At 42.0% G+C, this 14,620-nt stretch overlaps 1 protein-coding gene across 5 annotated transcripts in view; it reads right to left on the bottom strand.

Annotated features, from left to right (window-relative positions):
- The window catches only part of Rnf214 (ring finger protein 214), a 35,423-nt gene that overhangs the window by 15,469 nt on the left and 5,334 nt on the right, over positions 1-14,620 (bottom strand). For 3 of the 5 annotated variants that reach the window (XM_057766395.1, XM_057766397.1, XM_057766396.1), the window contains exons 3-5: positions 10,821-11,331; positions 9,993-10,052; positions 3,971-4,111 (exon numbers count right to left, since the gene is read on the bottom strand). In XM_057766395.1, coding sequence (XP_057622378.1) covers positions 3,971-4,111; positions 9,993-10,052; positions 10,821-11,331 — 712 coding nt within the window. The remainder of the gene's footprint in view (positions 1-3,970; positions 4,112-9,992; positions 10,053-10,820; positions 11,332-14,620) is intronic. The other 2 variants (XM_057766398.1, XM_057766399.1) reach the window with 1 other exon arrangement.

Genomic DNA, 14,620 nt, shown 5'->3' on the forward strand with positions numbered 1-14,620 from the left:
GAGGCAGGTGGATCTTTGAGTTCGAGGCCAGTCTGTTCTAGAACAGCTAAGGCTGTTACACAGAGAAACTCTGTCTTGAAAAACCAATAGTAGTAATAATAATAATAGAAGTAAAAATAAAAAAATAGAAAATGAAATATGATAGGCTGGAGAGATGGCTCAGCAGTTAAGAACACTGGCTGCTCTTCTAGAGGTCCTGAGTTCAATTCCCAGCAACCACATGATGGCTCACAACCATCTGTTCTCTTCTGGCCTGCAGGCCTATACATGCAGACAGGACCCTGAATACATAATAAATAAATAAATCTTTAAAAAAATGCAATGTGAGACTGGGGAGACCTCAGTCAGTAAAGTATTTGCCATATAAATATAATGATGAGTTCAAGTCCTAGAACTCACATAAAACAGCCAGGCATGGTGGCATGTACTTCTAGCTCTAGAAAGGAAGAAACAAGGGGATTCTGAAGCTTCCTAGACAGCCAGCCTAGTTCTAGATCCAAATGAGAGTTTCTGCCTCAAAACACAAAAAGTGGACAGAGCCTAAGGAATACCCGAAGGTTGACCTCTGGCCTACACACACATCTGCACATATCTGCATGCACACTTGCACATATACACACGAAAACACACACACACATAAATTTATTTTAAAAGGAATATACTGGCTTGTGTAGCAAAGCTCCAATAAAGACTGAATAGACATCTGTTGAGGATTCTTCCTTCAGGTGGGAGTCGCTACATCCAACAAACATGCTCTTGATCTTTATTATAGTTCTGCTTTACTGTAAGTGGAATTTTCTGTTTCTTTGCTGTGCTGGATACTTTTATGTCAACTTGACACAAGCTACAGTCATCTGAGAAGAGGGAGCCTAAATTAAGAAAATGCCTCCACAAGATTGGATTGTAGGCAAGCCTGTAGGACATTCTCATAAAGTGACTGATGGGGAAGGGTAGAGTCGATTATGGGTGGTGCTATCCGTGGGCTGATAATACTATAAGAAAGCAGACTGATGTGAAGCAGGCCAGTAAGCAGCACCTTTCTTGGTGCTTCCAAGTTCCTGCCATTTGAGTTCCTGTCCTGACTTCCTTGGATGATGAACAGTGATGTAGAAGTGTAAGCCAAATAAACCCTTTCCTCTCCAACTTGCTTTTTGGTTATGGTGTTCATAACAGCAATAGTAATCCTAACTAACACTTTTGCTGTCTTACTATATAACAATAGGAAAAAATACACATACGTTTTTATATATTTTTTTAAATATTTATTTATTATGTATACAGTGTTCTGTCTGCATGTATGCCTGCAGGCCAGAAGAGGGTATCAGATCTCATTACAGGTGGTCGTGAACCACCATGTGGTTGCTGGGAATTGAACTCAGGACCTCTGGAAGAGCAGTCAGTGCTCTTAACCGCTGAGCCATTTCTCCAGCCCCGTTTTTATATATTTATAAGAATACATATACACAAAACAATTATCCTGCTTCACACAACTCTGTCCATAAAGGTAATCGATGTGTTAAGTGCTTTGAATTATATTTTTTTAAATATTTATTTATTTATTTATTATGTATACAATATTCTGTCTGTGTGTATGTCTACAGGCCAGATGAGGGCACCAGACCTCATTACAGATGGTTGTGAGCCACCATGTGGTTGCCGGGAATTGAACTCAGGACCTTTGGAAGAGCAGGCAATGCTCTTAACCACTGAGCCATCTCTCCAGCCCCTTTGAATTATATTTTTATAATTTGTTCACTGATGTTTGGGTAGTCCTGGAGAGCCTGCTCAGGGCCTTCCACAAAGCATACATACTACTCCTAAACTATATTCTTGACCCATTCTGTTAAAAGGTTATCAGATTAACTGAAACTTTTTGAAACTACTTTTCCAATCTAACCTAATGGGGGGGAGGGGCACAGTAGGTGCTTGAGATTGTCTGTAGTTCAGGCTGACGTCAAACTCATTACGCAACTGAAGATGACCTTGAACTACTGATCCTTCTGCCTCTAGATCAGAGAAATGGATTACAGGAATGTGCCATTTAAGTTTTTAAGTAACACCACATAGACATTCTTCATGTCCACACATTCATTCACAAAAGTTTGTATTTGTAGAATAAACTCCCAATAAAACCTCTTTTTTTTTTTTTTTGGTTTTTCGAGACAGGGTTTCTCTGTAGCTTTTGGAGCCTGTCCTGGAACTCCCTTTGTAGACCAGGCTGGCCTCGAACTCACAGAGCCAATAAAACTTCTTGGTCAGCTTATTTACACTGTATTTAAAGTATTAACTGATAGGTCTTCTGTATTAAAAGAAAATGGTCCCCAAAGGGAGTGGCACTATTAGGAGGCGTGCCTTGATGGAGTAGGTGTGGTCTTGTTAGAGGAAGTGTGGTCTTGTGGTGGTGAACTTTGAAATTTCTTTTCTTAAGCTCCACTAGTGTGACACTCAGTCAACTTCCTGTTGCTTGCAAGATATAGGACTCTCAGTTGCTCCCCACCATGTCTGCCTGCAAGCCGCTATGCTCCTGATCATGATGATAATGTACTAAACCTCTGAAACTGTAAGCAAGCCATACCAATTAAATGTTTTCTTTATAAGAGTTGCTGTGGTCATGGTGTCTCTTCGTAGCAAAAAACCCCTAAGACATCTTCCCAAGTTTCCAAAATGAGCACCACAACCCACAGCCCTCAATGAGTTCATTTTACTTCACCCTTGACAATGCTGTTTTGACTACTTACCTAGATCTTTTGATTGTGTTTGAGGCTTTTACTTGCTAATTTATTTTTTTCCAGTTTTTAAATGTCGATTTAACCTAAGCGAAACTACATTTTGCATGAACAGGAGATTGAGTAAGTGAATACTGTTCAATAATGTCAACAAAACATTAAATAAATAACCATTTTCTCTCTGTACTAAAATAGAAGGGTCTGGAAAAGACGCCTTCAATGCTTCTTTTTATACTTGAATGGGTTTTTTTTGTTTTTTTTTTTTGAAAATAAAAAAAAAAAAATGGCCAGGAGGCCTTTAATCCCAGCACTTGGGAGACAGAGGCAGGCAGATCTCTGAGTTTCAGGCTAGCTGGTCTACAAAGTGAGTTCTAGGACAGTCAGGGCTACATAGAGAAATCCTGTCGTGAAACACCAAAACAAACAAACAAAAATTTATGTGTATTTGTGTATGTGTACACATGTGAGTGCAAGTGTACATGGAATTCAAAAAAGTGTGCTGTGTCCCCTAAAGAAAGAATTATAGGTAGTTAAAGTTATAGGCAGTGTTGGGCTACCTGACATGGGTGTTTGGAACCAAACATAGGTCTTCTCAAGAACAATAAGTACTTTTAACATATAAGTCATTTCTCCAGTCCTAGTTTTATTATTATTTGATAAGCCTGAACACCATAGTGTTCTATAACTGCAATCCCAATATATGAAGAGTAAGGCAAAGAGATCTTGAGTTTAATGTTAGCCTGGGTTACACAGAGACCATAGTCTCAAAAATAAACCAAACCCAAGAAATACTGACTTTCCTTCTGTTGACTCAGAAACATTTAACATTTAAACTGTTACTTTACTCATTAGCAGTGTGTGTATATGTATGCAGAAGCACGCAATATATATGCATACATACATACATACTTTTATTGGAGATACTGTCTCACTACATCAGCTTAGCTGGACTGGAGCTTGCTATACAGATAGACCAGGCTGCCCTCAAACTCACAGATCTCCACCTGCATCTGCTTTCAGAGTGCTGGAATTAAAGGCATATGTCATCACTCACAGCCGTAAATATGTAATTTTAAATCTAGATTCTGTTTATGAGAGAAGATACACAATAATTATATGAGTTGCAATTTCTTTTCTTTCCTTTCTCTTTTGGGATTCTGGGACTTGAACCAGGTTGCTGAGTATGCTAGGCAAGCACTCTACCACTGAGGTAATTCTCTCAAATGTCAGTATGGGCAGACTACCTGGTGATTCTTCATTTCTTCTTCTCTCCTTTGCTGAAGCTGCTTTAATTGCACTTGGAGCTGATTTTCCACCTGCCTCTGCTTGTCCAGGACTTCTTGGTAGCGCTCCTTCAACAGGGTTCTCTCTGTCATCATTTTGTCCTATTAAGAGCAACAGAAGTTTCTTTCCCAATTGAATCACAAGAAACTCTCAGCAGTTTTGTTTTTTGCTTGTTCATTTGAGAAAGGGGTCTTAAATAGCTCAAGCTAGCATCCATCTTGTTATAGTGCTGAAGATGCTCTTCAACTTCTGATCCTCCCACCTCCATCTCACATGTACTGCAATTACAGATCACACCTAGTTTATGCTGTACTAGGCACTGAACCCAGGGTTTCCTGCATGACGGGCAAGTACTTGATCAACTGAACTGCATCCCTGATCTGTATCTGAGATGCGCCATACTGTCCAATACAATAGCTAATAACTGTATGTGGTCAAGTAACTTCAAGTTAATCAAACATGACAAAACAGAAACACCCAGACCCTCAGGAGCCTAGACACATTTCAAGAACTCAAAGCTAAAAAATAAAAACAATTTTATTTATTATCATTGTAAGTGTATAGGTATAGGATATATATGTGGGTATAGTATACATGTGTTACAGCATGTATGTGGAAGTCAGAGGACAACTTTGTGGAGCTGGCTCTCTTTCCAGCTTTTAAAAGTTATTTATTTATTTATTTATTTTGGTTTTTTTGAGACAGGGTTTCCCAGTAGCTATGGAGTCAGTCCTGGAACTCACAGCCTGCCTCTACCTCCCAAGTCCTGGGATTAAAGGTGTGTGCCACCACAACCCAGAAAAGATTGTTCTTTTAGATTTATTTAAACCATTCGTAGACGACCTGCTTCTGGGTCGGGGTTTCGTACGTAGCAGAGCAGCTCCCTCGCTGCGATCTATTGAGAGTCAGCCCTCGACACAAGGGCTTGTAAAAACATTTTTTTTAAATAAAAAAATTATAAAAAAAATAGATTTATTTATTTTATGCATATGAATGTTTTGCCTACATGTATATATGTACATTCTGTGCTGGGTGCTTAAAGAGATAAGAAGACATTAGATCCCCTAGAGCTAGGATTAATGATTGTGAGCCATCATATAGGTCCTGGGAACCAAACTCAGGTCCTCTACAAGAGCAATTGTTTTTATTTTTAATTGCATGTGTGCTGATATGTATGTAAGTGCAAATGCCCAGGGAGGCTAGAGATGTTAGATCCGTTGGCAGTGTAGTTATAGAAGACTAAGAGCCATCTAATGTGGGCGCTAGAAGCTAAACTCAGGTGCTTTAGAAGAGCAGTAGGTGCTTTAATTGCTAAGCAGTTTTTCCAGTCTGCCCCCCTCCCCCCCACTGCACTCTTTTTTTTTTTTTTTTTTTTTTTTGGTTTTTTTTTTTGGTTTTTCGAGACAGGGTTTCTCTGTGGCTTTGGAGTCTGTCCTGGAACTAGCTCTTGTAGACCAGGCTGGTCTCGAACTCACAGAGATCCGCCTGCCTCTGCCTCCCGAGTGCTGGGATTAAAGGCGTGCGCCACCATCGCCCGGCCCCCCACTGCACTCTTACATGAGCTCTGGGGATGGAACTCACTCAGGTCATCAGGCTTAAATAGCAAGCACTTTTACCTACTAAGCCATCTCAATAGCCTAAGGGAGCTATTTTAACAAATATCTCCTACCTAAAATTCTATTATTTTGGGGGGCTTTTTGTTTTGTTTTTCTTTTTTATTGAGATATGGTCTTTGCAACCAACTGATCTTGAAATCAAAATGCAGTCAAGACTGGCTTTAAACTTCTGATCCTCCTCCTCCAACTTCCCAAGTGCCTAGAGTTTAGAAATCAATAGCTCTTCCATCGCTACCCTTGCTCATCATCCTCCCCCCTTTTTAAACAACTTGACAAACAACAAATAACTGCCAAAGCAAGACCCTGTCTCAAAACACAAATATGGGTTAGGGCTGTAATTCAGTTGGCAAAATGCTTGACTGGCATGCACAAAGCCCAGGGCTAAATCCCCAGGACCGCAGAACACCAGGCCTGGTGGTGGCAGATGGATAATGGCTGGCACTCAGAAGGGAGAGGCAGGAAGACAGTTTGAGGCCAGCCTAGGTAAAATAAGACCCTTTATCCAACATAAAAATAAATAAAACTCCTCACACCAATCAGTCTGGTGGCACCCACCTGTTAACTCAGCACTTGCGAGACTGAGTGGAAGGATTATAGCTTCAAGGACAGCCTGAGCTACACAATGAGACTTCATCTACAAAACAACAAAACAAACCACTACCAAGGGACAAAATGGAAAATACATTAAGTAAGAAATATATCTGAAAAAGAATTGATAGAGTGACAGAAGCTTAACATTGTAACAAGATTACTAGAATGTAAGACTGAATGACTCAAACCCAGTATACTGTGAACTAATTATAGCATACCCAAACTATTTTATGTGGTATGCAGAGACAGACAGCTTTTGGGGTCAGCAAGGCTGGCCTAACTCACTACACAGCTGAGGCTGGCCTTGAACTCTTGATCTTCTTGCCTTTACTTCCTGAGATTATACTCATGAACCCCTATTTCCAGAAAGGATCAGCTTTTAAAGAAACAATGGGGCCAGACTTGATGATATATGCCTTTTATTGCCATCACTTGGGAGGCAGAAGCAGGGGGGATCTCTTCAACTTTAAGGCCAGCCTGGTCTATATACTGAGTTCCAGGCTAGCCGTAGTGAGACTCTATGTACTGGCTGGTTTTGTGCATCAACCTGACACAAGCTAGAGTCATCAGAGAGGAAGGAGCCTCAGCAGGAAATGCTTCCCTGAGACCCAGCTATAAGGCATTTTCTCAATTTGTGATCAATGGGAGAGGGCCCAGCTCATGGTGGGTAGTATCTTTCTAATAAAAGTAGGCCAAGCAAGCCACGTGGGGCCAGCCAGTAAAAAGCACTCCTTCATGGTCTCTGCATCAGCTGCCTCCAGGATCTTACCCTGTTTCTGTCCTGACTTCCTTCTGTGATGAACAGCAAAGTGAAGTGTAAGCCGCATAAACCCTTTCCTCCCCAAAACTTGCTTTTTGGTCATGGTATTTTGTTGCAGCAATAGAAATGCTAACTAAGACAAACTGGTATCAGCGTAGTGAGGTACTGCTGTGACAGATCTGACTGTTTTGGTGAGGACTGTGAAAGGACTTTGGAACTTTGGGCTAAAAGAGCCATTGAGTGTTAAGAACTCTGTGGGATGTTCTGTGGGGGGTTGAAAGATAAGAAGATGGAGGCCTGTCTTATGAACTTTCAGAAGGAAGTTTAAAGGTTCAATCAGGATCATTTTATTTTGTTTTTTGTTTGTTTGTTTGTTTTTTGCTTTTTTCAAGACAGGGTTTCTCTGTGGTTTTGGAGCCTGTCCTGGAACTAGCTCTTGTAGACCAGGCTGGTCTCGAACTCAAGATAATTTTATTTTGAATGAAGATTTTGTGGCTCTGCTTAGCTGGGTCTGAAAAATCAGCAGTAAGTGATTAACAAGATACCAGAACTACTAAAGCAAAACTTTGTTTTCCTGGGGCGCTTGATGCTGGTCAGATGGAGCTAAGAAATTAGTGGTGATTAAGAAGAGACCAGCATCACTGAGGTGAACTTCTGGGAAGTGTTTTCTGAGAGCATAGAGAAGCTGTGTTCCAGTGTGTTGTACCTCAAGCTGGCCCGGACTTGGTAATATATGAGTCACCAGGAGGCACTGGTTTTGAAAGCATGAAGGGGTGGGTCATGGAGAGCAGCTGAGGTTTGGCATTGAGAAAGGCTAGGAGAGGCCACTGGTAAAAGTGCAGCCTGGCTGCAGCAGAAGACCCATGTTTGGGAGCTGTCAGTGCCATGGGACAACAACAACCAAGAACAGCAGCAGCAGTGGAGTGGAGTCAGCCAGAGCCTAGAAGACAAGCTGTGTGCTGCAGAGAGCAGAGCCAGAGAAGTGACCCAGGCCCTTAGGAGGAGTTCAGAAGATCTTGAGTAGTCCCAGCCACTGGACAGTTGACAGTTGGAATTTTGTTTTGATTTGATTATGACTGTGCCCTGATTTTTATCCCTTTTGTAGAAAGAATTTTACTGAAGCCCATAGTTCAAAGACCAAATTGTTAAAAGACTTGGGATTTTAAGAGATTGGCTGTTTTAAAGGGACTGAAATTTTTGTGTTTGAATTTGTAAAGACTGGGACATTTAAAGTTACTTTCTGTTTGTTTTTGTTTTGTTTTTTTTGAGATAGGTTTTTCTTTGTGTAGCTTTGGAGACTACTTTCCTGGCACTCGCTCTGTAGACCAGGCTGGCCTCAAACTCTGTTACTTATGTTTTTAATGTGAGATCTTGAGGATGAATAAGAAAGGAAAGTTGTGGGTTAACAGTGATGAGTTTGTGTGTCAATCTGACGAGAGGTCAGTTTACTGGTTGGTTTTGTGGGTCAACTTGACATAAGTTAGAGCCATTAGGAGAAAGAGCCTCAGCTGAGGAAATGCCTCCATGAGATCTAGCTGTAAAGCTGTAGGAGGGTCTAGGCCATTGTGGGTGGTGCCTTCCCCAGGCAGGTGGTCCTAGGTTCTAGAAGGAAGCAAGCCAGTAGGGAGCACCCTTACATGGTCTCTGTATCAGCTCCTGCCTTTGGGATCCTGTCGTGACTTCCTTCAGTAATGAACAGCAATATGGAAGTGTAAGCCTAATACATTCCTCCCCAAAGCTTGCTTTTTTGGTCATGGTGTTTTGTTGAAGCAATATAAACCTTAATTAAGACACCCTATCTCCAATATTAAATAAATAAAAATTAATTTTAAAAAGCTAAAGAAAAAAAATGCAGGCGGTAGTGGTGCAAGCCTTTAATCCCAGCACTTGGGAGGCAGAAGCAAGCGGATCTCAGTGAGTTTGAAGCCAGCCTGATCTACAAAATTCCAGGACACCCAAGACTGTTACACAGAGAAACCCTGCCCTGAAAAAAACAATAGATAAACAAACAAACAAATAAATAAATAAGGAGTGTATCAGGGTAAGAGTAAAATTCCCATAGGAAGAAAAGAATACTGCTAGGAACATGGGGATGCTTCATCTGGAAAGATTTAAACTTGAGACTTAAGAATGGGCATCAAGCTAGCTGTAGTGGCATACATTTTAACCCCAGCCCTCAGGAGGAAGAGGCAGACCAGTCTCTGAGTTCAATGCCAGCCTGGCCTAAAAGAGTTCCAGGCTAATCAAAACCACATAGTGAGATCCTATTTCAAAAACAAAAAGAAATGCCTTACATTAAAATCTTCACAGCACCCGGGTGGTGATGGCATGCCCCTTTAAGCACAGCACTAAGGGGTGGGGAGTGGGGACAGACAGACATGACAAAAAGCTTCACAGTTCTTGGGAAATGAAAGCAGGAAAATTTAGAATCTAAAGGTCACCCCCCCCATTGTGGATCCAATGTCAGCCCCAGGCTATATGAGACCCTGTTTCAAACAAAACAAATCACGTGTGGTGGCTCACTCAATAATTCCAGCAATCCTGGTGGCTCACTCCAATAATAGAGGATTGTTATGAGTTCAAGGCTAGCCTGGTTCTGTAGCCTTTGTCAAAACACAAAAAAATGATGGCTATAATGGTGCAAACTTCTAATTCCAGTATTCAGGAGGCAATACTGAAATTCTGAAACCAACCATGGCTACAACAACGACACCCTTTCTCAAAAAATACAAATAAAGGACATTTTAAACTACATGTAGAGAGTAGAAAATAGAAAACAAGTTCTATCACTAAATCCAAACAAGTAACGTAGCAAGAACTGCAGAGGTCCTGTCCTCCCTTCAGAGCAGGACTGGCATAAAAGACATTGCTGAAATGTAACAGGCTGGGTGAGGCAGTCCATTCCCATTGTCGGGACTGAATAAGGATGTGCGCTTTTCCCAACCAAGGTGACAATGCTCACATCCTGTGTTCTGATTGCTTTATGTGACAATGAAGTTTTAAGTACGCACTTACCAGATTCTTTTCAATATCTTGATCTGTGTTTACCTCTGAATCTGCTGTCTTAAAGTCAGTCTATAAAAAATAAATAAAAATAAAAATTATATTCAGGACTTTAAGTCACTTTTACACAATCAGAGTTAGTTATTCTAGACCTTTCACCTAGAAACCACCACCAAAGAACAAAGCAGCAATGTAGTCCTAGGAAACAAACACCACCATCCAATACAATCTTTTCCCACAAAATAGTCTAACATCTGCCTAAGAGAAAGCCACAAACCTAAGGGAATAACTGCCTCCTGAAATCTATTTTCTTCCCACAACAAAGCACCAGAAAGCAGGAATCACTGTACTTCCTGATGTAGACCAGACAATTGGCAAGGACTCCTAATGTAAGGACAGAGGTGAAAAGTGTGAGTGCTAGCCAAGAGCAGAGCGCACACCTTTAATCCCAGCATGTGGGAGGCAGAGGCAGAAAGATCTCTGAGTTTGAGTCAGCCTGGTCTACAGAGTGAGTCCAGGATAGCTAGAGATACACAGAGAAACCCTGTCTTGGGGGGTAGGAGGAAAAGGGAGACGTATAAATGCTAAGGATCTACACCAATTAAGTTTTCATCCAATGAAATTACATGGAGGTCATAATAGTTGCTACATGCTATATAATTAGACACCGGCTTTCTTGTTTCTGGAACAGCAGAATGAAGCCACTGCATAACACTATATGCAAACAGTATGATGACTGCTTGCAAAAAAAACCAGCACAGCGCAGTTCACCACATAAGAAATGGCTCCTACCCTCACCTCCCCCAATTCCATTTTAGTAGTAGAAACTTGATACTTGACCTGTACAGCAATGTTCTGAGAAAGCTTCAGGGAAGAGCTATCCTGATCATCATCCTGATCCACTCTGACTCCTTCAACCCCATTTGCAGGAGGCACTACAGGTCGGAAATCCAAGCCTGCATCCCTGCTACCTTCCTTTAGGATGGAGGCTGGTGGGGCTTTCTCTTCAGAGCAATTCTTGGAGGCATGTTGTTTTGAGTGGCACCCTGCCTTAAGAGACCGAGTGACTGGATGGAGGCTCTCCTGGAGGCTTGTGTCCCCCTCCTCTCCTGCTGGGCCGGTCAAGTCCTTCAAATCAGACTGAGACCCACTGCCAGAAAGACAAAGGGCTGTGGCTACCAAGTTTTCTCCTAAAACCTCCTGGTGCGCTGCTGAAGCATCACTTGCTGATGAACCAGGATTCTGCTCTGGGTGTTCCAAATGAGCATTTCTGTTACTCTCCTTGGTTACCATTTGGCTACTTACACTCGGTGGAGATGAGTTCTTCTGTTTCTGGGCAGAGTCTTTGGGGCTATAAAAAAAAAAAATCTAGGATAAGATTGTAGCTCAGTGGTACGTCATCTGACTAGCATGCCTTAGACCCTGGATTCTATTCCTAGCACCAAAAAAAAAAAAAAAAAAAAAAAAGAAAAAGAAAATTTCTCTTCATCTAACATTTGGAAGATTAAATATGATACTTTCTTTTTCAGTGCTTGGGATCAAACCTTGAGCCTCACACATGCTGGATAATGTTCAACCACTTAGCCACATCCCACACAGTCACTAGAACAAAACTAGAACCTATAAACCCTCTCCATCATGATAACAAACTAGTTTTTAATCTAATAATTTCTACCCCATATATAGGTAGTCCAGCCTGGTGGGGGGGGGGGAGGATGAGGAGGGTTTGGCGCAGTAGAGCCAATGTCATGAAAAAATCTAGGGACTAGGGCAATGGCACAGCGGGTAAAGAATGCTTTCTGTGAAAGCACAAGGGACTGAATCTGGATCCCCATCCCCTACATAAAAGCCACATATGACTGTGCATGCCCTTGTCACCCCATTACTGGTGGGGGATGGAGACAGGAGGATCCTTGGGGCTTGCTGGAACACAACCTAGTTTAGTGAGAGACCCTGTCTGAAAAGAAAACTGTAGTGAGTAATACCACAGGTGAACACACGAGGAGGAGGAGGAGGAGGAGGAGGAGGAGGAGGAGGAGGAGGAGGAGGAGGAAGAAGAAGAAGAAGAAGAAGAAGAAGAAGAAGAAGAAGAAGAAGAAGAAGAAGAAGAAGAAGAAGAAGAAGAAGAAAGCTCATTGGGTGTTTGCTGTGTAAGCCCTGATGATCTGAATTCAGTCTCTGTAACATACAATGGAAGAAGAGAATTCCTAAAAGTTGTACTTGGCCCCTCCCCACACAACTGAAAAAATTAAATTAAAAATAATAATTGTCCTTCAAACATGTCACACAGCTCTTTGAACAAAACCACTATTTGGGCCGGCAGTGGTGGCACATGCCTTTAATATCAGCACTTGGGAGGCAGAGGCAGGCAGATCTATGAGTTTGAGGCCAACCTGATCTACAGAGTGAGTTCCAGTAGAAACAGGGTTACATAGAGAAACCCCGTCTTGCAAACAAATAAACAAATAAAAATCAAAACAGAAAAACACTATTCGATCAACAGTTTGCCAGAGTGGCGTATCACCTTAAGTAGTTGAGAGTACAATTTCACCTTGTTTTGCTTCTTTGAGGCAGCATCTTGGTACGTAGTCCTGGCTGGCCTGGACATGATACTCAAATGTAGCCTAGGCCAGTCTCAAAACCATGGTAACCATTCTCCACCAACTTCCAAGTGCTGGGATTTTAGGTACGAGTCACCATTTTCAGCTTTGAAGGTATGATTTTTGAATCCACAATTGAAGTCGTCAATGGAAATTTTATTCCATATAGCAAACATACATATATTTAACATCTGGTATAATAATTTTTGTCATTTGTCATAGACATTTAAAGTACTATTTTCCCTTCATCCTTCATCCCTAGGGCTAGGGAGTGAACACAGATACACATGCCAGGCACATATTCTTCACCAAGCTATAGCCAGAGCAATAGCTTATATTACCTGTCTTGTTTGTTCTGTTTTGTTTTTGAGACAAGGTCTTACTCTATGCAGGCCTGCCTACCTGGAACTCATATTTAAACAGACCAGACTGGTCTTGAACTCTTGGAGACCCACCTACCTCTGACTCTTGAGTGCTGAAATTAAAGGTGTGCCCTACCACACCTGTCCAATGCAGGACTTTCTCCAGAGATCCTTAAAACGACATTCAATATTCAGAGCCAGTCTTACACTCCGAAGTTAAGTCTATATCAAATTAGGGGCGCTGGCTGCTCTTCCAGAGGACCTAGGTTCAATTCCCAGCACCTACATGGCAGCTCACAACTGTCAGTAACTCCAGTTCCAAGGGATTCAACACCCTCACACAGACATACGTGCAGACAAAACACCAATGCACATAAAATAAAAATAAATAGATTAGCTGAGCATCATAGTGTATGCCTTTAACTCCAGTATTCAAGAGGCAGAGGCAGATCTACAGAGATCTGTAGGCCAGCCAGGTCTACAGAGAGAGTTCCAGGAAAGCAAGGTCTCAGAGACACAGAAAAACACTATCTCAAAATCAGTGTGGCGGTTTCTCAGAAAAATTGGGATCAACCTACCCCTGGACCCAGCAATAGCACTCTTGGGAATATACCCAAGAGATGCCCTATCATATGACAAAAGCATTTGTCCAACTATGTTCATAGCAGCATTATTTGTAATAGCCAGAACCTGGAAGCAACCTAGATGCCCTTCAATGGAAGAATGGATGAAGAAAGTGTGGAATATATACACATTAGAGTACTACTCTGCGGTAAAAAACAGTGACTTCTCGAATTTTGCATGCAAATGGATGGAAATAGAAAATACGATCCTGAGTGAGGTAACCCAGACCCAAAAAGAAGATCATGGGATGTACTCACTCATAATTGGTTTCTAGCCATGGATAGGGGCCACTGAGTCTATAATTTGTGATCCTAAAGAAGCTAAACAAGAGGGTAAACCCAAGGAAAAACATATAGATATCCTCCCAGCTATGGGAAATAGACAAGATTGATGGGCAAAAAATTGGAATCTTGGGGGTGGAGTGGGATGGGGATGAGGGGTGATGGGGAGAGAAAAGTGTGAAGGAGAGGATGAGGGGAACTGGGGGAATCGGGGTGATTGGGGATAAAGGAAGGTTGGATAGGGGAGCAGGAAAACTCATACCTTAGTTAAGGGAGCCACCTAAGGGTTGGCAAGAGACTTGAACTTGGAATGGCTACCAGATGCCCAGGGCAATGTCCCCAGTTAGTTCATTGGGGCACCTGAGGATAGGGAACCTGAAATGAACCTATCCTATAATCATACTGATGAATATCTTGCATATCGCCATAGAACCTTCATCTAGCGATGGATGGAGATAGAGACAGAGACCCACACTGGAGCACCGGACTGAGCTCCCAAGGTTATAATGAGGAGCAGAAGGAAAGGGAACATGAACAAGGAAGTCAGGACCATGAGGGGTGCACCCAACCACTGAGACAGTGGGGCCGATCTATTGGGAGCTCACCAAGGCCAGCTGGACTGCTACTGAAAAAACATGGGATAAAACCGGACTCTCGAATGTGGCGGACAATGAGAGCTGACGAGAGGCCAAGGAGAATGGCACGGGAACCTTCATCTGGCGATGGATGAGAGAGAGACAGAGACCCAATTTGGAGCAACGGTCTGAGCTCTT

This window comes from Chionomys nivalis, chromosome 4 (assembly GCF_950005125.1).
Source record: "Chionomys nivalis chromosome 4, mChiNiv1.1, whole genome shotgun sequence".
NCBI lineage: Eukaryota > Metazoa > Chordata > Mammalia > Rodentia > Cricetidae > Chionomys > Chionomys nivalis.